General features: G+C 48.2%; 2 protein-coding genes across 7 annotated transcripts; both read right to left on the bottom strand.

Moving 5' to 3' along the window:
• Nucleotides 1-10,336: 10,336 nt before the first annotated feature.
• Nucleotides 10,337-18,049, bottom strand: cpz (carboxypeptidase Z). 6 transcript variants are annotated; one of them, XM_079999315.1, is made up of 13 exons: nt 17,887-18,049; nt 17,371-17,403; nt 16,623-16,674; nt 16,147-16,469; nt 15,751-15,966; nt 14,820-15,055; nt 13,506-13,667; nt 12,955-13,113; nt 12,703-12,838; nt 12,416-12,555; nt 12,206-12,305; nt 11,288-11,433; nt 10,337-11,201 (listed from the first exon to the last, which is right to left on the bottom strand). In XM_079999315.1, exons 1-13 carry the CDS (start codon nt 17,975-17,977, stop codon nt 10,998-11,000), a joined length of 1,998 nt encoding a protein of 665 aa, XP_079855441.1. In that variant the 5' UTR covers nt 17,978-18,049; the 3' UTR covers nt 10,337-10,997. The 6 variants fall into 6 exon arrangements, with proteins under 6 accessions (XP_079855441.1, XP_079855443.1, XP_079855442.1 ...); XM_079999317.1 differs by having other exon boundaries at nt 14,859-15,055; XM_079999316.1 differs by lacking the exon at nt 17,371-17,403.
• A 3,028-nt stretch (nt 18,050-21,077) lies between these two features.
• On the bottom strand, nt 21,078-26,253 carry gpr78a (G protein-coupled receptor 78a). Its single transcript, XM_079999266.1, has 4 exons — nt 26,108-26,253; nt 24,715-25,552; nt 22,114-22,227; nt 21,078-21,481 (listed from the first exon to the last, which is right to left on the bottom strand). The coding sequence occupies exons 2-4, from the start codon at nt 25,410-25,412 to the stop codon at nt 21,253-21,255; spliced, it is 1,041 nt and encodes a 346-aa protein (XP_079855392.1). The 5' UTR covers nt 25,413-25,552; nt 26,108-26,253; the 3' UTR covers nt 21,078-21,252.
• Between the last annotated feature and the right edge of the window lie 1,728 nt (nt 26,254-27,981).

Here is a 27,981-nt window from a genome sequence, read left to right as displayed (position 1 = left end):
AAGTTTGAACAATACCTGTTTCATTGATCTTGATAACCACAATCAGCGGACCAACACACTGAAGGATTTCGCTGGTAGATTTTGGTTAGAGGCGATCTCTATGGGTGGGGATGGGGGGTGGGGGGGGGATAAACTGCATCAGCAAAGAGGCTCGACAGGCAAAAATGTTGCACTCGGGACAGGATAGTGGAGAAATACAACAAAAGTACAGCGTCAAAAATGACCGCAGAACTGAATCAGCCCTTCTGTGACCCAGTTTAAGAAAAACTACAGGCCACGAGCTTCCCAAAGCTGGATCTATGGCACGGCTGCCATATAGAGAAATCCACTCCTATCTATTATAGGATATGATGTCTCGTGAGTCATTATTCACATTATTTCCTACATCCGGACAGGTTCATATTTGGGAAAAACCAAAGGAGGCTTTCAACACATACTGTTAATATTTGTTGCCAACTGCTAAACATGGTAAACCAATGTATGCCATGGGCGACCGTCTTGTAAGAGTCATTGGGTCCAATAATTGCTCTGCACGGTTGTTTAGTGGCCAAGAACTTTGAGACATTTCACAAGATCAGGTTCACTGTATGTTGCACAGTGGTCCCTCATTATGTTCCCGTATTGCAGAAAGATAATGTCGCCATATGCATCTAACAGCTAAATAAATTCATAGTGGTTGCATGAACACTAAGAAATAGCCAACCTACCGTAGCCTCCCCTGGCCCTCGAGGCACTCTCATGGTGCCTTTATGTGAAGTTTCAGGGCAGAGTGTGCAAAGTAGATTTCCACCTCCTCCATCCCTCAAGAAACTAGAAGATTTTCTTCTAGGAGAATGGTGAAATATCCCACTACATACAGTGTAGAACGTCAATGACAACACTACAAGAAGGAGTGCAGCTGTTCTGAAGTCAAAAGGTGGTCCTACGGCTTACTAGGTACTTGAACTTACTATTTTCCAATTTGTTTCCATTATTCCATTACTCTTGACATGTGTACACAAATACACTTAATGAATTACTATACCAATTATTTGGTTGGATTCATATAATTTGACATACACAACAATATTCCCCCAAATAATCTCCTTTCTCAAGCCCAGTTTAGAGATGAAATGTACTTTCACTTTCCACTGAAGCATATAACAAATCACATTACCCTTTCAAACCATTTTCTTCCCTTCATCAAACTCGCTCCCCCCTCCCGTGATTTATGGGCACCAATTCTAAAAATACTGCACTTGGTGAGTTTTCAAGTGCTTGAAAAGTGGACCTTGTGGTCTTAATGGGTAAATAGCTTTGAGGCATTTTTTATTGCATTACAAACAACATCTGTGTGTGTGTGTGTGTGTGTGTGTGTGTGTGTGTGTGTGTGTGTGTGTGTGTGTGTGTGTGTGTGTGTGTGTGTGTGTGTTTTTTGTACTATATGTGTGTATTACATCTTCAATATACCATACCATAATTAGGTAAAGTAGCCAGAGTGAAACTTTACTCTTAGTAAAGTTTAAAGTAGTCGCTATGCTGTATAGTTCTAAATCTCCATAGAATTATTTCAATTTATCTGAAAATTAAAAAAAAAAAAAAAAATGTTTTTTCTGCTTTTACACCAGCATCCATGTGACATCTAATCCGAGTATTCAACCAAGACAGTCTCTGTATCATGTGATCTTGATCTCTGGAGCAATGCTTAATTTTCTGTGAGAAGGTGGAGACAGAAGTTGCCCCAGGAAATTGACGTAATCAGACACAAATGGTGCTTAGCACTCTCCTATTTCACACATACCAACGCTGCTTAGGGATAGTTTGCCCAAAGCCCCAGACACCGGCCATTGTCCAATGGCAGAGCAAGGACAGAGTCAAGCCGAGAGATTATCATCAAATAAATTTCCACCCAAAGTTATCGTTACAGAAAGAATGAAAATGAGGTGCAGGGAACAAATGAGTTATGGAGTTAATCCTCAAGGACAAACCTTCATCTCAAACTCTTTCAGCCGCTACAGCCAGTGAGCACTAAATAAATCCACAACAAACAAGAGACCAAGCGGAAAGAGATATAAACAAACTTGGGACTGTTGAAACTGTCACCTGTATAGAGAGCTTAAATCCACAAATTAGTTTAGGGGTCAAGTCTTGACTATCTGCTATTGTCAGCGGTGACTCCAGTTCGTCATGCCTCCGCAGAGCAAATCAAATAAAACAAAGTAGCGTGACAGGAGAGATCAGTTGCAGTTAGTAAATCCTCATGACGGCCATTATATGCGGCATGGATGGGTGGCCATCAGTGTGTTTGGTATCGGAAGTGACTCCCGGCGAAAGAGAGTCCAGCTGCCTGCTGTCCACACAGAAGCCACACACACTAGGTTTAGTTATGGCAGCAATACTATTTGTATTTTCAAATTAAAAGGAATTTGACACTGCGTCCCAGGGCAAACATCCACCATCATCACTGGGGCCCAAAGCTCGGAACGAGAGGTGTTTGTTTTTACCCCCTGATTACTGCTGTCAGGTCAGGTCAAGTTTATTATCGGTATATAGCTCTCAGCCCCATGGCCAGGGTCAGTCTTGTACAAGAGTACAACCAATACTTGCATTCTCAAGAATACCAGCATCCAAGATCAGGAAACGGAAAACCAGATTGGATCATATTTAATATTGTCTCTTTTTTTCTGGTTTTGGAAAACGTGAAGGATATGTCGAGATACAGACCTTAATATTATAATTATCTCCTGGTCTCGCTGAGAATTCGAATAACGCGCCATCTTTGTTTTTGTCAAAGCTTCCATCTTTTCAAATGTTACAAGATTACAAGATTTATCAAAATGATAAAAAATTTAAAAAAAAGTGTTATCTTGTCTTATCAGCGGTTTGGGGTTTGGGGCCATAATTGAAGCCCTCGAAAAAAATTCTTCCAGCTATTTTATTTTTCATCAATATTTAATGACTATATTTCCTCTTCCCATCTAAGGCACATGAACCTGCTAATCTCCCCCCTTCCCCACTATACAGTTCCCCTGTCCGTGCTCATGTCCAGTGACAGGTCTGGCTCTGTAATTGCCGCCTCTGCGGCATGGACAGACAAGCCGGCTCGGGATTGGAGATGACACGCACCCATTATCAGTGGACCAAGTGCTGTTTTTGCAATTACAGAGGGGTTTTTGGCTGAGCACGCCGAATCAGACTGTGTGATTCTCCATTCACAAGCCATTTTATCTCCAGCTGGCCGCACAGCTTCTGTTCTGCCCTAATCACGTTGGGTCTCCAGTGGAGTCAGTGGAGATGCTGGGTTTTAGTGGAACACAAACCAGTCGGCTCTTCATCTTGGCTTTTTCTTTGATTGAACAGATCGGCATTTAACAAATAACTAATGTCTGCACTACTGCACATCATTTGCTGTATGATTAGTTTATATTTCTTACTAGAGATACTATGCAAAAGCAAAAATAAAGGAATATAATTATGGATAAAAACTTTTTTTTTTAATATAGAAATCAGTCTATTTCTTCCTTTGTTGTCTAAATTGAGCACTGAAGTGAAATAAATACACCGCAGTTATACAATTAGTCTGTCTATATTTCATTTTATCAAACAGATAAAACAAGAGATGTAGGTAGATTTTTTTTTTTTACTGTTACACTTGTACACATCAATGTATACATTTATGCTGTTTGTAAAAACTGAAATAAAATAATCACTTATCAATTTGAGTTTTGACTAAAATATTGAATAGGGTCACACACACACACACACACGCGCACACACGCACACGCGCACACGCGCACACACACACACACACACACACACACACACACACACACAGACACACACACACACACACACACACACACACACACATTATAGGTGTTTCAAAAGTATTGTCATACTTTAACTTATAGTAGTCTGAGTATTGTACTTTATACCCACACTTGAGTAATTAATTATATCGATAATTTTACATTTTTTTGCATTTTACATTAGGTAAAATGTTTGCATCGGGAAGAACTGATCAGATCCTGGAGCAGTGGTTGCAGGGCATGTTGGACTAAATACTACTTCATGTGGACTGGATTACGTTGATGTGGTTGGAGGATCGCGTGCACGTGGATGTGCATATGAGCCAATGCAGTCTACTCAGAAGCTCTTTTGGGCTATAAAAAAAAAAAAAAAAAAAAAAAGTATAATCGATCAACTGATCAAGGTGAGACTCACAATGTGTAGCAGAGTACAAGTTCTTCTTTTCTGTCCTTGCAGTGGAGAAATAATGGTGAAAACATTGAAATTGACAGAGATAGAAATACATACACTTGAATATGTTTTGTAAAAGATAATTCAAAAACACAAAAATATCATTAAATCAGGATGTGGGCTGGACTGGACCCCCTTTGCTGGATGCATTTGGCCCATGGACGCACGTTGGACACACTCACAGTCTTAGGAGTCTAGGCTAGACATACATATTAGTTCTGCCCAGCGGAGATGGAGGGGGGGGCTTTACTAGGAGACAGCCAGCCATTCAGCCATGAGGAAGGAAGGTTCCAGACTCGCTAAGTCCATACGATCCAGCGTCGGGGCCGGGGCTGTGGTTGCACTGGCAGCCAGTGGCTGCCGTCTACCTGCAACCCTGCGTGACGGTAATGCAACATGGCAGCCCCGAGGGCAGAGCCCATGCAAGTTTCTCAGCCCTCCCCAAGTAATTGGTGACCCCTGAACCTGCCCTTCATATGGGGGGAGGTGAGAGGAGATGGGGGGGGGGGGGTAGAACAGCGGACATACAGCATAGGCACTGAGAAAAGAGGGGAGAAAGATGCAGAGGGAGGGGGAGGAGGAGTGGAAAAAGCAGTGGACACAGTGGTAGTCAGACAGACAGATAGAGATAGATGGATAGATAGTTGTCATTTCAGGACTACAGAGTGTGTATATATATATATATATATATTTTTTTTTTTTTTAGTTTCCTCAAGAACGATGTATTGTAGTACTGCAATAAAACTGTTAAAGGAAGAACACATCTTTAGACCCGGTCGGCACAATTTTCCTAAACCAAAAAGCACCACGTCTGCTTCTCAAGTGGCGGCAGCGACGACCCAAAACCTGTTGGTTTGAACAAGGGACGTTTGCATCTGATTCACAGCGTAGCGGGTGTCTCGATTTGCGACATCCATCCCGCCCGCTCGCTCTCTGAAGCCTCGGCAAACACGTCACCTCGGATTTCAAACGGGCGCGCAACCGGTGCGATTGTCCATTTCCCCGCAGCTCTTCACACGTAAACCCCGCGCCGTCCGGCAGGGGCCGGGGCCCCCTCGGCGGCGCCGTTCCTCCGGACCTGGATCTTTACCTCCGCGCCCCCGGTTTCGGCTCCTCCGCCTTCACCTCTCCCTAGCCCTGTCTTTGCAGGTTTTCCTACGGCGCATGAATCCATTTGTCTCCACTGACGGAAAAATAATTGCAAAGCAAACAAATCATCTCTGCCACATTGAGCAGGCCTCCACTCCTGGGGCTTAGCAGTTAGATGGCTACAGGAATGAAGGACGGACAGGAGGAGAGGGAGACAGAATCACAGGGAGCGAGAGGGAGGGGGCGGCGGCGGCGGCGGGGGGGTGGTTAGAGAGCGGGGGTTGGGCGGGGGGGGGGGGGGGGTGGCAGCGAGAAAAGAGTAACTTCAGAGCAAAGTGGTTTGGCATTTGCATTATATATGCAGAGTGTTAGAAAGTGTTATGTTAGGGAAACTGATGCAGTCAGATTGAAAGTGACTACATGGCGCATTGGGGGAGGCCGGGGAGAAAGGGAGAAGGAGAGGGCTGAGTGGAGGTCCGCCAGATGGAAACTCACTCCAAGAACATTAGGAGGAGGCATCTGGGAACACGTCGCCGTGGAAAGAAGATAATTATAGCGTGGTTCAAATGCGGCCTTTTAAAAATAAAAACTGCAGAACGGGCCGTCGCCGTCGCCGTCGCCGTCGCCGTCGCCGTCGCCTCCGCTCCGGTACGGGCGGCCGAAAAGCTCGTGTGAATCGGCGCCGGAAGAAGGCACCCGTGTGTGTGTTCGCTGTTTTATCGTAAAATAAAGGGGGGTTTTTTTTCGACGCCGTGCAATGCCCCCCCCGCAGACAATAGAGGAGCCGCCGCGTTCCTCTCTGGCTCTTGAGGGGACGAAGAGCGACACAGATCAATGTCACGGCGAGCGACGGGGTATGCCGCAGTCCCCGGGGTGTCCGCCATTGTTCACAGAAGTGAACTCTGTTTAACGGGAGGGGGGGGGAACACCCACAACAACAAAACAGCAAATCACTCGTCAGGACCCTCACAGAGTAAGTGGATCGAAGAGTGTTTAAATAATACGTATAAATATTATAAATCATATCCGCACATTTACATCTTAGCTTTGCACCCGCGTCCCCCACCCTTCAAAGTGCCGTCATCAGCTGAATACGTGGAACTTACGCGTTGCGTGGAGAACACCCAAAAATGCATCGGCCAATAAGTTGGCAACATAACGACTAAATGATTTATGTTCTTATCAAAGCGCATGTTACTGCTTAAACAACACCATCCATAACCGGCGTGTCCTTCTGTTGGATCAACGCTTGCACGGCTGGCACAAGCCAAACGCAGACGATGAGCCAATGTGTTTACGGTCTCTTGGGGAAAAGCGCGGCGCTGGTTGGCACGGCTGTTCATATTTAGACAACCCTGCGAAGATTATGTCAACACCAGTCCAACTTTGGTGAATTCCCCTCAAATGTTCCGCTCTTGCCAACGTTGGCGCCGTCCGCCCCTGACAAAATTTAGTTATTGTTAGTCGCCTCGGACAGAAGACGTCATGTCATGTTTTTTTTTTTAGATTGGCAACCAAGCTACGCTGGCTGATCGTCGCGACTTCAGACAAAATGGAAAATAAAAGTTTCAAAACAAAATTATTTCCACACTTGAACGCGTCGCGATCAACATTAATGCCGTTTTAAGTATTGTGAAGAGGACGTAGTTTTCAATGTCGGCAAAAATAAAACTAGTACGTCCCAACTCCAGAGTAATGCTTCAAAGCATTGTTTAATTGCAGAGCTTTTAAAATAAATAGCTGATAAGGTAAATCGTAAGTATAATGAATTATAATCTAAATTACAAAGCAATGCGAATAATAAGAAAAAGCTGAAAATGAACAAAAAAAACAAAAAACTTAAAACTAGTACCACAGGTCAGTGGAAGCAAAGAAGGATATTTCCGTCTCGTCATACAAAATAAGATTTGCGCAGCGAAAGCTCTTTAAACATCACATGACACGTGCAAAACAAGTATCTATGAATCCACAAAGAGCTGAAAAGCAATAATCTATTCACTTAAAGATTAAAAAAATAAAGAAAAATCTGCAAACATAACCTTGACTTTGCAAGCTGGTAAAAAAAAAAAAAAAAGCTTGAGAGTAGTGTCAATTAAAAATAACACCGGCGTTGCGATCCCGCCGTCCTTTAACTGGTCTTAATCCATCTACAGACTACATCCTTTTCCAGGCTCCTACGCCCTTAAACTGCGGCCATGAAACCTTCCATTTTTAATTTGGTATGAATGAAAAAATATATATATATGAATTTCCACTTGTTACATTTTCCAGAGCTTATTTTAGGTTATTTACTGCACTGCGTGGAGGACTCCACGTCCTTTTAGTGTCACGTAAATGCTTTTCCAGAGGCCTTTTATCCCCTGCGTGTATGTCGTATATACATGGAACTTGACTTGGAGGATTACCGCAATAACACTAAATTAAACAACAATGACAGTAATATGACGGGATAAACTTTCAGCGTCACTTTTTCTATAATCTGGCGCAAAAAAAACCCTTAAAAAAAAACGACCTATATACTTGAGCGTGGTGTAAGCTCTCTACTCTCCGGCTGCTCCACCCGCTTAAATTGATCAAAACGAGGCCCGGCTTTCGGCGGCGGCAGCGGGGCCTCCTCCATCTATAGGTAACTACGGGCTAGATTATGCGTATGAACCCCGCTCCGCGGTTAATACGCTCACTTGCCTCGGAGCGTGGGTCAGTGTGCTACGGAAACACACAGCAGATGGGACGTGGCAGTGAAACGGAGGTCACACGCGATCCAAAGCCGCTGATATTATTGATGCATCTCTTCGGCTTCCTCCATCCAGCTGTGGCAGCCAAGGGACGAGCTGTGCGGTGGGAAGAAAAAAAATAAATAAATAAAAAGGATTTAAAACCGCTGGGGATTAATGGAGCGGGACCGCACGTACGGAGCGGAAACCGTGGGCTCAGTTCTTCACCGTCGTCGCTTATTAGGATATTTACGCCGTGAATACAACCCTGTGAAAGTCACCTGCTGGACCTGGTTGACATGGGGAGTGTCATCTGGGTGGCCACTTGGAACCTAATTCATCAACGTCGATAGCCTAGCATTTTTGGACATTCTCTATATCGTCGTATATTTCAAAATTTCCTGAAATTGATTTCATTTTTTTCTGACTGTTAAACTTTTTTTTTGTGCCGACTGTCTGTACAGCAATGCGTTAACCCTTACCGCGACCAATTCCTTGAATGTGGAAATGTACTTTGCCGAATAAACTAACTCTTCTAGCCGCCAGCGTCTATGTATAAAGCAAATGAATACAACATTTTTTAAATTATAACTTAATTGAATAATAATCAAATCATTTTTGATGTCTTCTTGCGCCAGGACTTCTGCCCATTTTTGCCTTTGTTTGTTTGTATTTCTGACTCTGTTGGTTTGAATGAAACAGGACTGAATAGAAACGTGGGCAGTGCATCTCTAGGATAGGTTCAGAAGAGCGGAGGTGACCACACTCAAACCTTTTCATCGTCTCCTTGCGGGAAAAAGTCAAATTGTGCCCTGAGTCCAGTGTCACCCCGCGCCCGGCTTTCCCCCTCATGAGACGGCACCCTGTCGCGGTCTATTTTATTTTGCATTTCGTTTTTTTTTTATGTGCTGAATCAATCCCTCCCGGGGGAAATGAGCTCCTCGAACCGCCTTTCACATCAAGGACCCTCCGTTTCAGGGGTCTCAAACTACAGGCGCGGGGGGCCACATCCCGCTCCGCCAGACAACTGGATGCGGCCCTCTAGCCGGCGATAATACATTGAGGAACCTGGCCGGCAAAGAATCTTTTTCAAATCACGGCCGATCCGCACGGGCGTGTACTCACTGTTTTCAAAATGTAAAAAAACAGGATTAAATAGGTGGTGAGAGAGCTGCTCCCAACAGGATGACGAGGAACAAACAAAACCAAACAAAACAAACAGGGCGGATTTCCCTCGATGTTCCACCCCCAAGAAGACAACCCCGCTGGTGGTTGCCCCCCCCCCCCAGGGTCACCTGAAGTTAGAGGCCCCTGCTCAACGTGATACGCATGAGGCCACGGACGCCACGAGGATTAGAGAGACACCGAAACTATCATGGAGAGCGGACACTGTGCATTCAAATCACGGCGAATTAAAAAGCCAGACTGTGTTTTGCCGGCGACCGCATGGGGCCTAACTTGAAGGACCGCCACGGGGGGGTCCCCGGACCCCGCGTTGAGAACCCCTGTCCCCGGGTTATTTGGGAGGTTTGATTCCAGTCATTCCACTGCAGAGCGGGCGTCGGAAAGGCGCGTCCGAGCTTGGAGCCGGGGCCCGGCCTACCTGGACTCCATCCTCGGCTTCATTGGGTTTATTTATGGGTCAGATGTTCCTCCGGGTGGGGGATTTAATTTGGGATTTAACCGGCACGGCCGCCATTAACTCTACTTGGTTGTGAAACTCACGCCACCGCGTTCTGAGTGGCCGGGCGCGGCTGCAGCTGCGTTCTGCTGGCGCTTCACTGTTGGTAAAACTTGTCCAACTCCGCACATTTTGGGTGTGCACTTTGCAGAGGGCTGAAGGGCGGCTGTCATCTTGACGTCGACCGGTCGGTTTGTTTGTATGTTTGTTTGTTTGTTTGTTTGTTTGTGCGTTTTTACCCGAAGGCCTTTGCTGCTCGTCGGTCGTAACGCGGTGCGCGTCCGTCTCGTGTCCTCTGGCGCCCCCTAGCGGAGCGGCCCCGGTACGGCGTGTTAGGAGGGAAAGAACTGGTTTTGTGGAAAAAATGTGCAGCACAAAGTGGGAAAACGTGGCATGTAATAAGACACGCAGGAACGAAATTCATTGTGGTTTTTTTGTTGTTTTTTTGTTTGTTTGTTTTGTTATCGTAAAACAATTGTGAGTTGTTATAATAATTTTCTGTCAAATGGCAGGGATACGCCAAAAGACTTTCAAAAGAAATCAGACTTGTTTTCCATCCCAGTACTGCACGTACTGCATGTAGGACTTAAGAAAAGATCAAATTAATGAAAACTACAGTAAAGGGGATTTAATGCATATATTATAAAAAAATATAGAGTGAATTGAATGTGGCTTATGCAATAACGAACAATCCAAAATCACAAAGTCAGAATTTCAAGAAACATTCTGTTTTTCAAATCGTGATTTTATCAGAATGTTACAAACAATGTGGAGACGGAGACAACTTTTAAATGCTGCTGCCTTTAAAAATAATAAAGTAAAAAATGTTAACATACGCTGTCAAACAGCACGCTATTGTGGAAAGTGCAGAGCAACGGAACATAAAGAGAATGCAAAAATAAACCGAACTGCTTGGGAGGGCCGTGCCTTGCAGCAGGACGATGACTCCGTGCAGGGTGTTACCGGCCACTTTGCTTTCGATTCTTACAAAACCTCCTCTCTCTCGCCCACGAATTATCAGGTGATATTTCTTAATTCATTTATTTTTTTATGTGACGGAGACAAAAAACGTCATTGCAAAGTGATATGACCTGACGTTAGCCAATGCTTACTGGCCGGAATTATATTTAAGCGTCGAATTAGCCCGTGAAGTGCAGAGATCATCGTTGCTTGTCCTTTATAATACTTTGCGCCGGCGACGTCCTCCGCTGGTTGGGAGGCGACGTCGCCTCGGCCGTTTCTCCTCCCCACGTGTCCCGCTCGGCGCCGCGTTCCTAGACGTTCCTCAGCAGCCACGTCGGGGGGGACATGTCGAACTGGGAGAAGTAGTTCCACCACCAGGGCTTCTCCTGGCGCTCCAGCCCGCCGCGCCCCAGCTCCGCCTCGCTGTAGCGCTCAAACTTGTTGTAGGGGTCGAAGCGCTCCCACGTGTCCACGGTGGGGAAGAGGTGGTCGTCGAAATCGGGCTCCACGGGGACCTGCGGGGTGGGGGGGGGCGCAGAGTGAGCGTCATCCGGGTGAACTCGGCGTCACAAAGCCGAAGCGGCGCCTTCCCTGTTTATACCCTTTTCAAGACGAAGTCCACCCTCCCGGCCTTGTCCATGTTGCGCGGCAGGCGGATCCTCTTGCTGACTTTGGAGAAGCCCTTGGCCGTGACCGTCAAGATGTGGGTGCCGGGGTTCAGCAGCCGCCAGTAGTCCCCGTCGTCGGCTGGAGAGAGAGAGAGGGGAGGGGAGGAGAGAGAGAGAGAGAGAGAGAGAGAGAGAGAATGCCGATGGGAGGCCGGAAGCGAAAGGAAGTGTGCGGAGAGGACGGAGACGCGCCACAGAGCGGAGGGGGCGGAGGAGGGAGGTGGAAGGGGCGGCGAAAGGGTTTGGAGCGACCGTGATCCGACGCGGATCAATCGGAGTTTGGGTTCCCTGAAGTCGATGGCCACACCACGCGGTTCTCGAGGCAGGCTCGGCAACGATTCGAGATCGGGCGGAGTCCCGGGCGGCCCAGGGCGGTCGCGCTGTAGAATCGTAGCCGTCATCGGTGTGTGTGTGTGTGTGTGTGTGTGTGTGTGTGTGTGTGTGTGTGTGTGTGTGTGTGTGTGTGTGTGAGTGAAAGACTCTCAATGCGATCCGAATCGGCCAGATCACCATTCAATCAAACATGTTTGGATTGAATGGACTTTCCAAAAGCGCCAGAAGGAAGCAGCGAGCGGGGCCGGTGTGGACCTCCGAGAAAACGGAGGAGCGACTTGCGGAGTTGCGGCGACTGGTGAGGGTCCGACCAGAGGCGCAGAGACGGAAAATCCGCAGATTCCGGTCGTTTGAATTGCGCGCCGGTCCGCCTTTTCGTCGCCGAAAAAAAAGAAGAAAAACCGGGCAACGCGGGCGAGGCGTCACCCGGGCCGGCGTTCCGGCGAGAGCTGGCGCGGCTCATCGTCTTCTAGTTCAGACGAGGTCGGACGGTCGCTCCCCGAACGACCCGCCCCTACCTGTGGTGACGTCTTTCCTGATGCCCTTGACGGAGACGGTGGCTCCTTTGATTCCGTTGCCGTCCACGTCTCTCACCACCCCCTTTATCCCCCGCTGCACCTGTGGGGGGGGGGGGGGGGACACGAGGCTCTTCCATCCTTCCATTTTTACTGAACATGGGACATGCACGGAGTGGGCGGCGTGGGCGGGGGAGGAGGGAAAACACCCACCGACTCAATGAAGCTGAGCAGAGCCTCCTTGTTCCTCTTCCACTCGGGGTAGAGCTCGGCCTCCGAGGGGAATTTGTCGCAGCCCAGCTCCACGGTGATCTCCAGGCAGTTGGTGTGCAGGTAGTTGAAGTCGGACATCCCTGCGGCGAAGAGAACAGACGGTGGCAGCGCGGAATGACAGGACGGACGGACTCACGGCGCTCGACTCCCCGAAGACCTCCGTCCGGTCATCCAGGAGGGGGGGGGGGGGGGGGGGGGGGAATAATGTCCGTCGCCGGGCTCCTCACCTCCGGGGAAGCTGTACCACAGCGCCCCGTTGATGATCCCCCCCGTCCGGTAAAAGGAAGCCCCGCAGCGGTCGGTGTCGTTGTTGGACATGGTGGCGTGCGCGTCGGCGTAGGTTCGCGCCAGCTGCTTGAAAGCCTAAAAATAAAAAATAAAAGGGGCGGGGGAGCCATGGAGGTAGAATGTGAGATCTCTACAGGGGGGGGTCCCCCGCCTTTCCATCGCCGGCCTGACAGCTCTGCTCTCCACCCCACCTGTTCGTCCGGAGTTGGGGAGAACATCCGCTCTTCCTGCGGGTGTCTGGAGAAGTCGAAGGGGTAGGAGACCACCAGCTCCCCCCCGTGGAGGCTGGCAGACTGGACGAAGGGGAGAGACCTGATCCACTTCATCACGGCGTAGGTCTCTGGTGCCACCTGCAGGCCAACGGGGAAATGCTCAACCACAGCTAGACAACAGTTATAATAATAATAATAATAATAATAATAATAATATTAATAATAATAATAATAGGTAACCCAAATCATCACACGATCAAGTTAAGGTTTATTTTTAGGTTTATTGTATATTGCCATTTTCTTCTTGCTTATTGCTTATTTTTTAGGTTTTGGTGTATTATTATTATTAATATTATTATTATTTTCATTAGATTCAACTAATTGTCATTGCTCTTTTCTTTGTTTGTTTATTTTCCGGTTTATTGCACATCACCAAGTTGGGAATTTTCTTGTTTACGTACGCGCGTTATTATTTGTGTTGATATTTATTCGATCAGCCTTTTGTACAACAAACAGAATCGCTTCCTTACTTTACCAAACCAGTAGGAGTCAGGGATTGGGATGTGGTCTGTGCGGTAGTGTCTGCTGCGGCGGTTCCGGTAGAGGATGGAGGTGAGGTCGGGAAAGTTGCGGTTCAGGTCGATATTCTGAGCGTTGGTGCGACCGTTGGTCCAACCGTTAAACAAGTGGCCCTGGAAGAGCCAAGGTTCAAACAGCTGGGAGCGTTAAACTCAGGATGGATGAAATAGAGACACTATGAGAAAAATAAGTTGATGGTGGTACTGGTGAATATTAGTGGGATGCGATGATTATTAAAGGGTTATTTATGCAAAAGTAAAATGTTAAGATACAAGATGAAGACCATTTATCCGTCGAGAAGAGAAGTTAAAATATAGACATGAAAAGACATGAGGTGGCTTAAAGTTGTAAACAATTATTGTTTTTATTAATGTCTATATCTATTTTAAATACACAGTATATATACTGTGTATTCTTTCACTGATGCCTCAAATGTCTTCCAGAGAAGTGCATCGCACAAGCAAACTGGAGCACATGTGTATGCAGTAAAATGTCAATAATGACATTTTTTCGATGTGTTTACTGACCTTCGAACAAAAGCGGGAACTAATATTGTAGTAGCCTGGATTTACCTGGACAATGGTGATCTTCTCATAATAAACCGAAGGTCTGTTAAGTGATTCCTTCCTATATACGTCCAAAAACAAATCGGTAAGATCTGAGGCATTTGTGGAGGCGTTAATGGGACCCACTGGACTAGTGTACCTTTGCCATCGTAGAAGTCCCATTTTACAGACACGTGCATCCCACAGTTATTTAGCAAAGTTCTACAAAACTAATGAGGTTGAAAAACTTCCCGTTTAAAAATCGGTAACTTGCAGTAGCAATTAAATGGACTTTCACAATGGCCGCCAGTGTACGCTGCTCAGCTGACGGGGGTTAGTCCAATATGAAGCGGCAAAGTTTTCCCACTGCCGGGCCGCGGTATGTACAGTAGACACCGTTTGGCGCTGAGGAGTTTTTGCTTATTTCTAGGGCGACAGGGACTTTCGAGTCCACTCCTTGAATGGGCGACCCGGCTCGGTAGCGGGGGGGATCCATTCCTGAACCGGCGGGAGGAACAGACGGTTTAGGAGGATCACAACGTAACTGCTCATTTCTCCTCATGCACCCGCCAGAAAAATAATAATAATAAACAATAAAGAAAAAAACCCACCGAGAGCACAGGCCGACCCCCAACCCAAGGCCTCCCGACAGACGGACAGACAGACAGACGGGAGCGGATAATGGCGGTTTATCTTTTTTGGACTCTTAACAGTATTTACTTCCTGGTTGCTGAGCTCCGGGTCGCTGCTATCCTCTACCTCGGAGGCGGCCAGCTCGTAGCCGTCCGGGTTCATAGAGGCCAGGATGTGGATCCGGGTGTTGTTGACCAGCGCCTGGACCCGCTCGTTCCCCAGGCGGTACTCCGAGCACAGGTACTGCACCAGGTAGATGAGGAGCTGGCGGCCCAGCACCTCGTTGCCGTGCATGTTGCCCACCAGCTTGATCTCCGGCTCCACTGGGGGGCGGGAGGGGGAGGGCGGGAGCGGCGGCGCGAATCGCGTGGGGAAGGAGAGGAGAAAAAAAATAAATAAAAATAAATAAAAAGGGCGGCGAGTGAGACAGGTAGGTCGTTTCGCTTGAAGCGGGGAAACGGCGGGGGAGCGAAACGGGAAAGTCACCCATGAAGGGTTGCTGTGCAGTTTGGAGGAGAGAAAAATCGATTTTCGGGAGAGGAGATGAAAAAAGAGGGGACCGGGTATTCATTTGATATTATTGTTTTTTTGGTGATTGTTACGATAATTAATGGAGTTTTGTAGTTAAATCAGGCTGCAGCCCCCTAGGGGTCCTCAAAGGAATTGCAGGGGATCAACAGCAAACGATTTTGGTATTTATTTTCATTTGCTGTCTATATTGTTTATTATTTTTTATTTTGATTTGCTTGTTTATTTGGTTATTTATTTTATCGATATTTTATCACAAAACATATGTGCTTAATCTTGACAACGACAGTGGATTTTTTTGTCTGTTGTGCACTATTAGTCAGCAACGTTTAAGTTAATGGTAGACCACATCGCAGTTTATTATAGACATATGAATAAAGTGTGTACTATAATTTTTTTTCAAGGGGTCGATCCTCCACTTTGGGAAGGTAATGGCGTCCGTACACGGTGTATGACCTCGAATTCCGTCGTGGTCTGCGGTCACACTCACGCAGCTCGTGCTGTCCGGGGTTGTCGGAGAACTCCATGACCAGCAGGTCTCGGCCCTCGCCGCTGCGCCCGATGCTGTACACGTGGGCGATGTTGGAGCACTTTGCGGCCGTTCTCTTCAGGAGGCTGTACATCTGGGTGTTGGAGGTGTAGGTGAACTGAATGATGGTGCTGGGCTCCTCCGGGGAGAAGCTGGAATACGCCAACTCCTGCCTGGCTGAAAGGCGGAGGGAGGGAGCGAGCGTGAGCAGTGCCATGGGACGAACGGGTGTATGAAGCACGAAGGCGGAACGGGACAGAGATCGACGCAGAATTGTCCTCATTACGTAGATGGAGCTCATCTCCTGATCAAAAATGCGACCCACCCCCGACCCTCCACCCGCCCCGTCCTCCCTACCTCTAAGCCCCGCCATCGGGTCGTAGCAGCCCTCTTGGTCGCCGGCAAAGAAGCGGTCGCAGTCCAGGAAGTAGGGCCAGGCCATGTCGATGCCCTCGAAGGCGTGGCCGCAGTCCTTGCGCAGCTCCTCGCAGGCGCTGCGGCAGGGCTTGACCATCCTGTCGCCCTCGCAGCGCGGGGCGAGCACGGAGCAGCCCACCAGGCGGATGTCCGGGGAGCATTCGCCGTTGAGCAAGCCGTGGAGGACGCTCAGCAGGAGGTACTCCGCGCCCGCCTCCGCCTCCAGGCGGCTGCGGTGGCCGAGGATGTTGGGGTAGATGGTGCTGGGGCGGAATTCGGGAGAGAGCAGGGTTTGTTGACCAAAACAAAATACAAGATAAGTTCAGTTGAAACGGGGGGGGGGGGGGGGGTGCATAATGAGACGTCACGGGTGTGTTCTGCCTCCGTTTTAAACGCTTTCAACCTGCGTGACCCACCTGGAGTAATCCATGTTATTGCAGTAGCCCAGGTTCAGGTCCGTACAGGTCGCTGTCGGTCGTGGGGAGGAGAGGTGGAGGAGAGGGTGAAATATTGACCGTGAAACGCTGGTTCATGTCTACTGCTGCTCTACGTAAGAGCGAGGAACAATTTCGTTGCTAATTTCTAAATATAGAAGTAACCTCCCAGCGCTGTCATTGCCGGACCGTCAGCCATCATGACTTTTGCAGAAGAGAGACTTCCCCTTAAAGGATGGGCTCACTGTTTGTCAACCCAGGCCTTATTAAATTGTGGGTTGCCATCATTTTTAACTGTTCATGGCACAGGCGAAGCTTGGTATTTGAAATAGGGTTCCAGCCGGGTCATCCTGAAGAAATCTGATGGCACATTAAGTAAATGGAAAGGTTTGGCCCGCTCTTGTATTTATAATAGAAGGTGTGCAAATTGTCTTAAAGGACGTTTTCTATGTATTTATTGGACACTTAAAGGAGATGCCAATATCCTAGTAGCCCTGACACACCTGGTTAATGGTGATCTTCAGAGTAATATACCTGATGCTGCTATGTTAATACTCCCTCACTCATCTGTATGCAGAGCTTTGCAAGGACTTGTTCAGGTCTGGGGCGTAGGTATCAAGTTATCGGAAGACAGCGCCGGTCTTGACGCCATTATTTGACGCCCCAAAAGCTCTCCAGCGGACCCCACGCGGCGCGGCGTCCGCGCACGCTGTAAAGCGTCTCCACCTACGTTTCTCCTCAAACGCGTTGCTGCTGCACCTCCCTGTGAAACAGAAAACAAGCAGTCAGCGCCCCAGCCACTCACCCCGTGCGCGTGTACGGCGGATAACGACTGTCGACACCGCGCAGGACGCCGGCGACTCGGGCGGCTGCTCACTCGCACCGCCGGGGGGCGACCGCCGCGCACCGAAGCAGCTGCGAGCGGAACGGGACGACGCGACGGGTCGGAAACCAGCGCTGCGTTTTCGGAGGAAACCGCTGCGAGTTGCGGCTCCGCGCGAGTCGTAACTTCGCTTCATCCCCGCAGTGCCTTGAACTTGGGAAGCGTTTTTCCCCACACTTTGTTTTTTTTTTTTGCTTAAGTGGCCCAAACGGAACGTATCAGATTTAAAACAAAGCGTAGTCTTGCAATTGCATCCCCCCCCCCCCCGCAAATAAATAAATAAATAAATAATAATAATAATAAAAAAATAATATATATATATATAATAGGCTATATGAATATATGAAATATGTCTGACCTTACCCAACATCTCATCTCCGGGCTCGCAGTGTCGCGGCGGCGCGCACCATCCTCTCATCAATGAAAGAAAAAGCAGAAAAGCTGCGAAACTCATCCTGCAGAGCTGGGCGGCGGCTGGTTTTTATTGGATTCTATTTTGATTTTATTGTTATTTCTTTTCTTTTTGGGGGGGTGGGGGGGTGGATGGTGGGTGGGTGGTGGATGGTGGGTGGTGGTGGGCGGATGGGTGGGTGGCGAAGAAGCGCCGACGTCAAAGCTGCTCCTTTTGTCTGAACATCCCTGGCCCGAGTGCGACTGGGTCGGGTTTCACGGCGGGGGGCGGGGGGGGGGGGGGCGGAGGCGCGGGCAGCCGCAACTTACTCAAGTGATCGCGCTCAAAGCCCCGGACAAAGTGAAGGCGCCACATTGGTGCTGGTACGCGCTCTTAAATGTCAGTAGGTATGGACGAAAGAACGAAAGTACACACCATGTGTACGCAGGCGTGTATGTATAACTCTTGCAACAGAGCCTCCAAATGCATCGCACTGTGTCTTTCCGCGGAGGAGTCCTCGTGCTCCTCGTTGCAGGAAAATAGTGAAGGTGACGTCATAGTCATTGATGAGGAATCCTAAATCTGCAGTTTGGTAGTAGATACACATCCTTAGTACGAGTGGCGGTAGTAGTGGTCATAGCGCTGGTGGCAGTAATGCATTTAGCAGACGCTTTTATCCAAAGCGACCTACAATTAATCGTTAATAGTTAAGTGTCTTGCTCAAGGACACTACAGCATGACAGCAGGAGGAGCCTGGGATCCAACCAGCAACCTTTAGATTACTAGACGACCAGCTCTGCCTCCTGAGCTACCATCCCTTTAGTAGTAGTAGTAGTAGTAGTAGTAGTAGTAGTAGTAGTAGTAGTAGTAGTAGTAGTAGTAGTAGTAGTGGTGGTGGTGGTGGTGGTGGTGGTAGTAGTAGTGGTTGTGGTGGTAGAGGTAGTAGTAGTAGTACTAGTAGTAGTAGTGGTGGTGGTGGTTGTAGTGGTTGTAGTCATAGTACTAGTAGTAGTGGTGTTAATGGTAGTAGTGGTGGTGGTCGTAGTAGTAGTAGTAGTAGTTGTAGTAGTAGTAGTAGTTGTAGTAGAAGTGGTGGTGGTGGTAGCAGTAGTAGAAGAAGTAGTAGTGATGCTAGTGGTAGAGGTAGAAGTAGTAGTAGTGGTGGTGGTGGTAGTAGTAGTAGTAGTGGTGGTGGTGGTAGAGGTAGTAGTAGTATTGGTGGTGGTAGAAGTAGTCGTGGTGATGGTGGTGGTAGTATCATAGTAATAGTAGCAGTAGTGGTGGTGGTGGCGGTAGTAGTGGTAATGGTGGTGGTAGTAGTTATAGTAGTAGTAGAAGAAGCAGCAGTAGTGGGGGTGGTAGTAGTAGTAGTAGTAGTTGTATTGGTGGTGGTAGTAGTCATAGTAGTAGTAGTAGTAGTAGTAGTAGTGGTGGTGGTGGTGGAAGAGGTAGTAGTAGTAGTAGTCATAGTAGTATTAGTAGTTGTTATAGTGGTGGTAGTAGAGGTAGTATTAATAGTAGTAGTAGTAGTAGTAGTAGTATTGGTGGTGGTAGTTGTGGTGGTGGTAGAGGTGGTAGTAGTAGTAGTTGTAGTAGTATTAGAAGTAGTAATACTAGTAGTGGTGGTGGTAGTAGTAGTAGTAGTAGTAGTGGTGGTGGTAGAGGAGGTAGTAGTAGTGGTAGTAGTAGTGTTGGTAGTGGTAGTAGTGGTGGTGGTAGTTGTGATGGTGGTGGTGGTGGTGGTGCTGGTGGTAGTAGTGGTGGTGGTGATAGTAGTGGTGGTGGTGGTGGTATGGGTTGTGGTGGTAGTGGATGTGGTGGTGGTGGTAGTGGTGGTGGTGGTAGAGGAGGAAGTAGTAGTGGTAGTAGTAGTGTTGGTAGTGGTAGTAGTGGTGGTGGTAGTGGGTCGTAGTAGAAGAATGAAAGGTTTTGGTATTTGCTTTGAAATGTAGTGGAATAAAAGTCCAAAGTCTCCCAAAGTGAGTAAACTTAAGTAAGTAGAGATACCTTCATATCACTGCTGTGTGGATGATACTCAACTATGTCTGTCTTCCCGCCCGACGACCCCACTGTCTCGACGCGGATCTCGGATTGTCTCGCTGACACATCCACGTGGATGAAGGATTATCATCTCCAACTAAACCTGGCGAAAACGGAACCGCTGGTCTTCCCGGCCAAACAAGGTATTTATCACAACATTGATATTAAAATTGACTCTCTATCGCTTGTTCCTACCGAGGCTGCAAGGAATCTAGGTGTCATTATCGATGACCAACTTGACGTTCTCGGACCATGTTGCCGCCGTCTCCCGGTCCTGCCGCCTCGCACTATTCAACATCCGAAAAGTCAAGCCGTACCTGACCCAATATGCCACTCAACTGCTGATACAAACCTTGGTGATGTCCCGTCTCGACTACTGCAACGCCCTCTTAACAGGCTTGCCGGCCTGTGCGGTGAAGCCACTGCAGATGATAAGGAATGCGGCGGGGCGACTGGTGTTCAACCAGCCAAAGAGGGTCTCTTATGCTGGCCTACAGAGTGATTGCTGGGAATGCTCCCGCCTACTTAAATGCTCTTGTAAAAGCACATGTTACCCCCCAGATGCTGCGCTCATCAAATGAGCGTCGCCTGGCTCTGCCAGCCGTTCAACCACGGCAATCCAGGTTATTGTCATTTGTAGTTCGACGTTGGTGGAACGAGCTGCCAAAAATGACCAGAGCAGGGACCTCCCTCTCTGTCTTTAAGAAGCACTTGAAGACCCAGCTCTTCAGTGAGTACCTCCTCTCCTAACTTACAATTACTTAGCACTACCTAGCAGTATTTATTGTTACACTAATGTCCGTCGTATGTAAGTCGCTTTGGATAAAAGTGTCTGCTAAATGATGAAATGTAAATTAAATGTAAATGTAAGAAGTTCTTAAGTACAGAAACAAAATGCTTGTACTTTGTTACTTTTCATCACTGGTGCTCAAGGTCCTTGTTGTTTATAATTATAGTGAGCCTCTGGCAATTGGGCCCGCACCTGCAAAACAGACCATCCTGTATATAGGCCACACATAATTAACACACACATATTTAATAAAAAAAACAAGCTACACAATAAAGAAATGCTCCATGACATCAGTGAGACGTGAAGTTGATGCACTCAAACCGTGTACTTAAATATAATAATACAGTAAATCTGCACTTTTTCTCCCACGTCCCTGTTGCCTAAAAAGGGCAATGTGGTTCCCCCGTCAGTAGCATTTGTCTCCTCAGAGATGCGAAACCCTCATTGTTCCGCAGCGTCCGTGGGTCACAGTGTCAGGTGTCGAGCGGCGTCCTCTTCGGCGCCCTCTTCAAACCACTCTGGGGATGTCGTCGGTGTCCACGGTGCTGCCGGTGCTGTAGCTGGACAGCGAGTCCCTCCTCAGGATGCGGTCGGTGACGCGGAGCAGCACCTTGCGGTATTGCTGCCGCAGCAGGGAGTAGACGAACGGATCGCCGGCGGCCTTGGCGTACGCCAGGCATTTGGTGGAAATGCCCCAGTAGCGGTGCACGTGGACGTGCGGCAGCAGCTCCACCAACCTGGGGAATAAGGATAAACCATTAAGTGTCAGGATAAACCATTAAAATTCAAAGTGGTGAAGTGAAGTGGTTCCTCATCATATTATCTGTGTCAGAGGTTCACAAACGTTTTCATTGCATTCGTTGGCAGAGCCCCTCCCAAACAAAGAAAGAAAACAAATGTTCCACCGCCTATGATACAAAGAGCGGCTTCCAAGAAGTGCAAATCACAAACAAAAACCCTTATTATCATTTGGAGGCGGATCTACGGACACAGATCTACGGACGGCTCAGGAAAAAAATTCAATCAATTAAAGTCAATCAGTGAATGATCATCACAGTCAGATCAAGCTGGATCATCGAGGGGTATATGCGTAATGGAGATGGGAGCGATCGGGGCTGCAAGTTGCGCTCGTCTGTTTCTATGTGTTATGGTTGTTTTTAATTTGTTTTTGTTTCAGCTGTGTGTTTTTATTTTAGCCGTATGTTTTTACCTCAGCCGCATTCATTTCACTCCGTTTCCTTATTGAACGAAACAAACACAAAAAGCCCCGTGCATAACGGGGACACCTCCTCAGTGGCTCTCTTACCTCAACCCCGCCCCCACCCCCTCCCTTTCGAGGACCCCTGGCTGTCTGCAGCAGGACCGTTACCTCGTTATGACGTAGGGTGAGAAGCAGAAGACGAAGGATCCGATGAAGAGACAGATCTTTTTGGTGGCGCGCTGCCTCCTCTTCCTCTGCTCCACCAGACACCTTTCTTTGACACTGAGAGAGGGAGAGAGAGAGAGAGAGAGAGAGATATTTCATGACATTAATACTTAAGTAAAATAATATATGTTAGTAGTTAGTTAGGCCTTTGTATTCCTTTCGGAACATAGGCGATTGATGATTGGTCTCCACCCTCGTCTGTCTTGGGCCATCTTCTCCAGCTGTTGCCACGTCAGCCCCTCCTTCTTGAACTCTCGCTCTGTGCTTCTTCTCCAGGTGTTCTTGGGAGGACCTCTCCCCCGTTTGGCCTGTGATTTCCATGTCAGTGCCTGTTTGGTTATTGCTGTTTTGTCTCTTCTCACTGTGTGACCAATCCAGATCCACTTTCTCCTTTTCATCTGTACTTCTATTGGTTCCTGGTTGGTGCGTTCCCACAGGTTGATGTTGTTGATTGTGTTTGGCCAGAAGATCCCAAGGATGCGCCTTAGGCAGTGGTTCATGAATGTCTGCAGCTTGCTGATGATGGTAGCGGTGTTCTTCCATGTTTCGGCTCCGTACAGCAGTACGGATTTGACGTTGGAGTTGAAGATTTTGAGCTTGGTCCTGAGAGAGATGTTTTTTGCTTTCCATATCTTGATGAGGATGTTAAACGCTGCTCTAGCTTTTCCAATTCTCGACTTTACGTCTTCCTCTGACCCTCCGTCCACAGCTATCACACTTCCCAGGTAGGTCAATTTGTTTACCTCTTCGAGAGAGTGGCCCTCGAGTGTTATGGCATTCATGCTGTTGTTGTTAATCCGCATGATTTTGGTTTTTGGCCCATTTATTTTGAGTCCAAGCACAGCTGCGGTTGTTTCCAGCCGTGTTGTCTTGTCCTGCGTCTGTTGGTGTGTATGTAAGAACAGAGCGATGTCATCCGCAAAGGCGAGATCCTCAAGGTGTTCTGTCAGACTCCACTGGACGCCATTCTTTTTATTGCTGGTTGTTCGTTTCATGATCCAGTCGATACACAGGAGGATGAGGAACAGAGAAAGGAGGCAGCCCTGTCTCACACCAGTGAGCACTTAGATCTTTTCATGTGCAGATCCCTGGTGGAGCACTTGACATTGCATACTCTGGTATGTGTTCTTGATGATGTTTACATATTTCGGAGGGATACCATAGTGAGCCATGAGCTTCCACAGCAACACCCGGTCTACGCTGTCAAATGCCTTTTCAAAGTCAATGAAATTGACATAGACAGGGGTGTTCCATTCTATGGACTGCTCAATGATGATCCTGAAGGTGGCAATTTGGTCACTGCACGATCTTCCGTTCCAGAAACCAGCCTGTTTCTCTCTCAGTCTTTCATCAGCCCCCTTCCGCAGCCTCTCCAAGATAATGTGATTGAACACTTTGCCGGATGTTGAAAGCAGCATGATCCCTCTGTAGTTGTTACACTCCCTGGGGTCTCCTTTCCTTGGTACAATTGCAATGAGGGCGTCCTTCCAGTCCATGGGCATGATCTCTTCCTCCCATATTTGTTTGATCAGCTGGTGAAGCATGGTAGTTGAGGTTTCAAGAGCAGCTTGTAAGGCCTCTGCAGAGATCTCGTCTGGCCCGTCCGCCTTGCCACGGCGCAATCCCTTTATTGCCTTCTTTACTTCAGATCTTGTTGGGGGATCGCAGCTTACCTCCAGCATCCGAGCAGCTGGTGGGATCTCTACTCTAGAGTATAATATGGACTCACCGGTTGCCAGTCTGACTTCTCCTGTCGGTACCCATCTGGTTTCACACAGACCGAGGACAGAGATCTTGTACCTCCTCATCTCTTCTGCAATGACTGACTGTTTTCCCTGCTTGGTACATGGTCCTGATGTTCCAGGTTGCAAAGTTAGTAGGTTGCCTAGAGGATAGAAGATTCCGCCGCACCCATAGGGATGGGCTTTGAGAGGTAATGGCTCTTAAATGTACTTAAAGTATAACAAGTAAAAGTACTTGTCATATCCACCGCCCTGATATAACAGTGCCAATAATAAAGCAAGTGCTACGAGACCTTTTTTTAAAGTACATGTCGGGTTTTTTTTTTTAATATCGTGTAGGAATTACTTTTGATAGATAGTGTATAAATATGAATCCTGGTTTTTAAGTTATGTGACTATGTCAGAAATGTAATTTAGTAAAAAAAAATACAAAATAGACATTTGCTTTGAAATGTTGCAGAGTAAAAGTTGCAAGTCTCTTGAACTGAATACACTTCAATTCTAAGTGTAGGATGCTTGGATGCAAAGGCATCAGGGGCTTAGCCCAAGCAGGCTCCACTGGTATTGGGGAAAAAAATAATTTAAATACAGTGACAAATACAGTGTTTGTACTTTGTTACTTTCCACCGCTGGGAGTTTGAGCGTCACCAGCTTGAGTCATTTACCTGGAGTCCAGCAGGATGATTAATAAAGGGCCTGGGTTATGTCCACCAACAGAAGCATGGATAAAGAGTTATCTTATCTTATCTTATCTTATCTTATCTTATCTTATCTTGTCTTTTATTATCTTATCTCCACTCACCTGGGGTGTATGTCCACCACCAGCAGCAGGGTCTGCACGGTGATCACGTCTATCCTCTTGCAGTGGAACCGGGCCACCCGCAGCACCTTGAGGTAGGCGCAGCACAGCACCAGGAGGCTGAGCGCGAAGCCGCAGAGGTGCAGGGCGACGGTGAAGGCGGCGAACCAGGAGAAGCGCGGCTCCCCTCGGTCCCCCGCGAAGCGCGCGGTGCACGACGCGTACGCCGGGCTGTACCCGCCCCACGACGCGAGGACCTGGCACAGGGCGAAGGCCAGGGAGTGCAGCAGGGAGTAGCCCACCATCGCGCCCGCGTCCCGGGGCCCCATCTTGCTGGAGTAGCTGAGCGGGAACACCACGGCCACCCACCTGTCCACGCTCAGCGCCGCCATGCTCAACATCGCGTTGGTGCTGAGGAAAGTGTCCGCGAAACTTAGCGCTCCGCAGAAGCCGGCGCCGAACGGCGGCTCCCCCTCGGCGGCGCCTGCCTCGCCCCAGATCAGCCCCAGGAAGGTGGCGGGCATGCTGGTGAAGGTGAGGAGCAGGTTGGAGAACGTCAGGTTCAGGACGAAAACCCCCGGGACGTGGGAGCGGATCTCGGCGCTCTGGATGAAGCACAGCAGCACCGACGCGTTGGACAGCAACGACACGACGGCGACGGATGCGAGGAGCGCCTCCAGCAGGACCCCCGCCGGGTGCATCTCTCCGCCGGGACCGCTGGGCTCAGTAGTTTGGGGACGGTTGGTTGGGGGCCGCCATCGCGTCTCTTGGTGCCCCGCGGGCCCCCCGGTGTCCGGTGCTCGGTTCCCCCTTGTCACGCCTCATGGAGCTGTCCAGTGTGCTGAAGATAGATTGAAAGATAGATAGATAGATAAATGGATAGATAGATAGATAGACAGATAGACAGATAGATAGATAGATAGATAGATAGATAGATAGATAGATAGATAGATAGATAGATAGATAGATAGATAGACAGATAGATAGATAGATAGATAGATAGATAGATAGATAGATAGATAGATAGATAGATAGATAGATAGATAGATAGATAGATAGATAGATAGATAGATAGATAGATAGATAGATAGATGGATAGATAGATAGATAGATAGATAGATAGATAGATAGATAGACAGATAGATAGATAGATAGACAGATAGATAGATAGATAGATAGATAGATAGATAGATAGACAGATAGATAGATAGATAGATAGATAGATAGATAGACAGATAGATAGATAGATAGATAGACAGATAGATAGATAGATGGACAGATAGATAGATAGATAGACAGATAGATAGATAGATAGATAGATAGACAGATAGATAGATAGATAGATAGACAGATAGACAGATAGACAGATAGATAGATAGATGTCACAGCCGCACACCTCAGAACAAATAGGCGATCGCAGGAAAAAAAAAAAAAAAGGAAAATAAATTTGTCACTATAGAAGAAAATGAAAAAGTAAAACCAAGTCATGGAAAATATATTTCCCGTCCTCCATCGTTGTTGTATCTTCAAATGGAGCGACTGGCGAGGTGTCCCCCAAACGCACCACGCAGGACCGCGGCTCCGAGCGCGGCGCCTTGGAGTGCGCCGTGCGTGGTGCGCCGAGCCCCGGAGCACACCGCCGAGCGCTCGGGCTGCGCATGCGCACCGCTCCTCTCCTCTCCTCGCGCGTGCCGCTCCGTGCGCGCCGCACGTGCAGGCAGCGGCTGCCTCGTGTGACGCGACGTTTGAACAAAGTCCACGCGAGTGGGAGCAAAACACGAGAGAGCGATGTCACCCTGCTTGTACGTTTTTATACACAGCCCAGTGTGTTGTCAAAGTTCTCACGTGTGTGTGCATTTAAAATACATTATTCGCCTACGTAAATGTTTTAGTACGTGTACACGTGTTTCTACACGTTCTTGATTTTACATTGTGACTTCTCTGTTTTGGACCCTTTGCTGTGATGAATATTTTAACTTTTCAACCCTTGTTGTGAAGCATTCTGTAAGTTATGTTCAGAAAATCGATAAATATACAACGTTTGCTATGATTATTATTATTATTATGATTATTGTGAGATATTGTGGTTGTATTATTTGGATTGCGATTGAGATCGCCGGCACCACCACGGGTCCACAGACAGCTGCTCAAACGCCTGGGCAGGGGTGCTGGCGCTGCGCGTGACCCAACCGTGTCAGGACCCAACAATGCCCAGCAGGACTTCCCCGTGATGGAGGTGGGACAGGTGGTTCAGGTCGCTGGTCTGCTGGGCCCCTCTCCCAGTCAGGAAGGGACCTACAACATACAGATATACGTACAACGGTGGATGTCAGGCTTTGCTGGATTCTGGCTGTTCTCAGACGATGGTCCAGCAACACCTGGTTCGACCTGGGGCTTTAGTGGACGCGTCACGCGAGATTCTGCGTGTGCATGGGGATATTCACACATATCCGATGGTGCAGCTTGAAGTTTTTAACGAGGGGAAAAAGCATAACGGGAAGGCTGCGGTTAGTTCCTGCCTGTCGCACTCCCTGACTTTGGGTACAGATTGGCCAGGGTGACACTTTTGGAGGCTGGGGGGTTGCACTCAGGGTCAGCAGAGTGCCCCCACCCCCCAGCAGAAGAGTCCCTGCTTGGGGCTTCCCCCGTCCCAGTGGTCTTCTCCACCGATGGTTTTTTCAGCAGTCGCGTCACGATACCCTACTCATGGCCTTTGAGGGGGTAGTGAAAATCAATGGCGTATTGCTGCGCCGAGTCACCCGTATTCTGTGAATAGGAACAGGTTATATCAAGTCAGCTATGTCTCTCAGTCAGAAGAGGAAAAAACCCAGATGTTGGTTCTGAAAAGCCAACAACTAGCATACCATGACCCGAGTCACCTCAAAAATGATAAAACACTGCAGCGGCTAATGGCCCGAGGCGGTCCACCGCGCGGTATAACGGCCAAAAGTGTGGTGCAGGCACTGTTTCAGGTCATCTCCCGAGTCGGGATTCCGAAGGGAATCCTGACCAACCAGGGCAACTCGGGAACTTTGCGAGCTGCTGGGTGTCCGCTCAATTCGGACAAGCGTGTACCAACCTCAGACCCCAGACGACGGTCTGACGGAGCTGTTCAATAAGACGCTGAAGAACATGGTTCCTAAGTTTGTGCATGACGATAGATGCAGTTGGGATGGTTGAACCCTCCTTTGCTGTGCGGGAGCAACCCCAGGCCTCCACAGTATTTTCTCCCTTTAAACTCCTCTTCAGCAGGAGACCCCTGGACCTAAT

Source organism: Zeus faber (assembly GCF_960531495.2).
Source record: "Zeus faber genome assembly, chromosome: 4".
Lineage (NCBI taxonomy): Eukaryota > Metazoa > Chordata > Actinopteri > Zeiformes > Zeidae > Zeus > Zeus faber.
The sequence above is the reverse complement of the archived record's forward strand: the minus strand, read 5'-3'. Positions and strand labels throughout refer to the sequence as shown.

What these genes read in the sequence shown, in the direction of transcription:
- cpz (XM_079999315.1), bottom strand. Translation starts at nt 17,977, where the DNA reads ATGAGTTTCGCAGCTTTTCTGCTTTTTCTTTCATTGATGAGAGGATGG. An exon ending in CAACGCGTTTGAGGAGAAAC is followed by an intron (nt 16,675 to 17,370) that starts GTAGGTGGAGAC and finishes CACGACCGACAG; the next exon opens with CGACCTGTACGGACCTGAAC. An exon ending in CGGAGCTCAGCAACCAGGAA is followed by an intron (nt 13,668 to 14,819) that starts GTAAATACTGTT and finishes TGGCTCTTCCAG; the next exon opens with GGCCACTTGTTTAACGGTTG.
- gpr78a (XM_079999266.1), bottom strand. Translation starts at nt 25,412, where the DNA reads ATGCACCCGGCGGGGGTCCTGCTGGAGGCGCTCCTCGCATCCGTCGCC. An exon ending in GTGGTGGACATACACCCCAG is followed by an intron (nt 22,228 to 24,714) that starts GTGAGTGGAGAT and finishes TCCCTCTCTCAG; the next exon opens with TGTCAAAGAAAGGTGTCTGG. An exon ending in TCACCCTACGTCATAACGAG is followed by an intron (nt 21,482 to 22,113) that starts GTAACGGTCCTG and finishes CTTATTCCCCAG; the next exon opens with GTTGGTGGAGCTGCTGCCGC.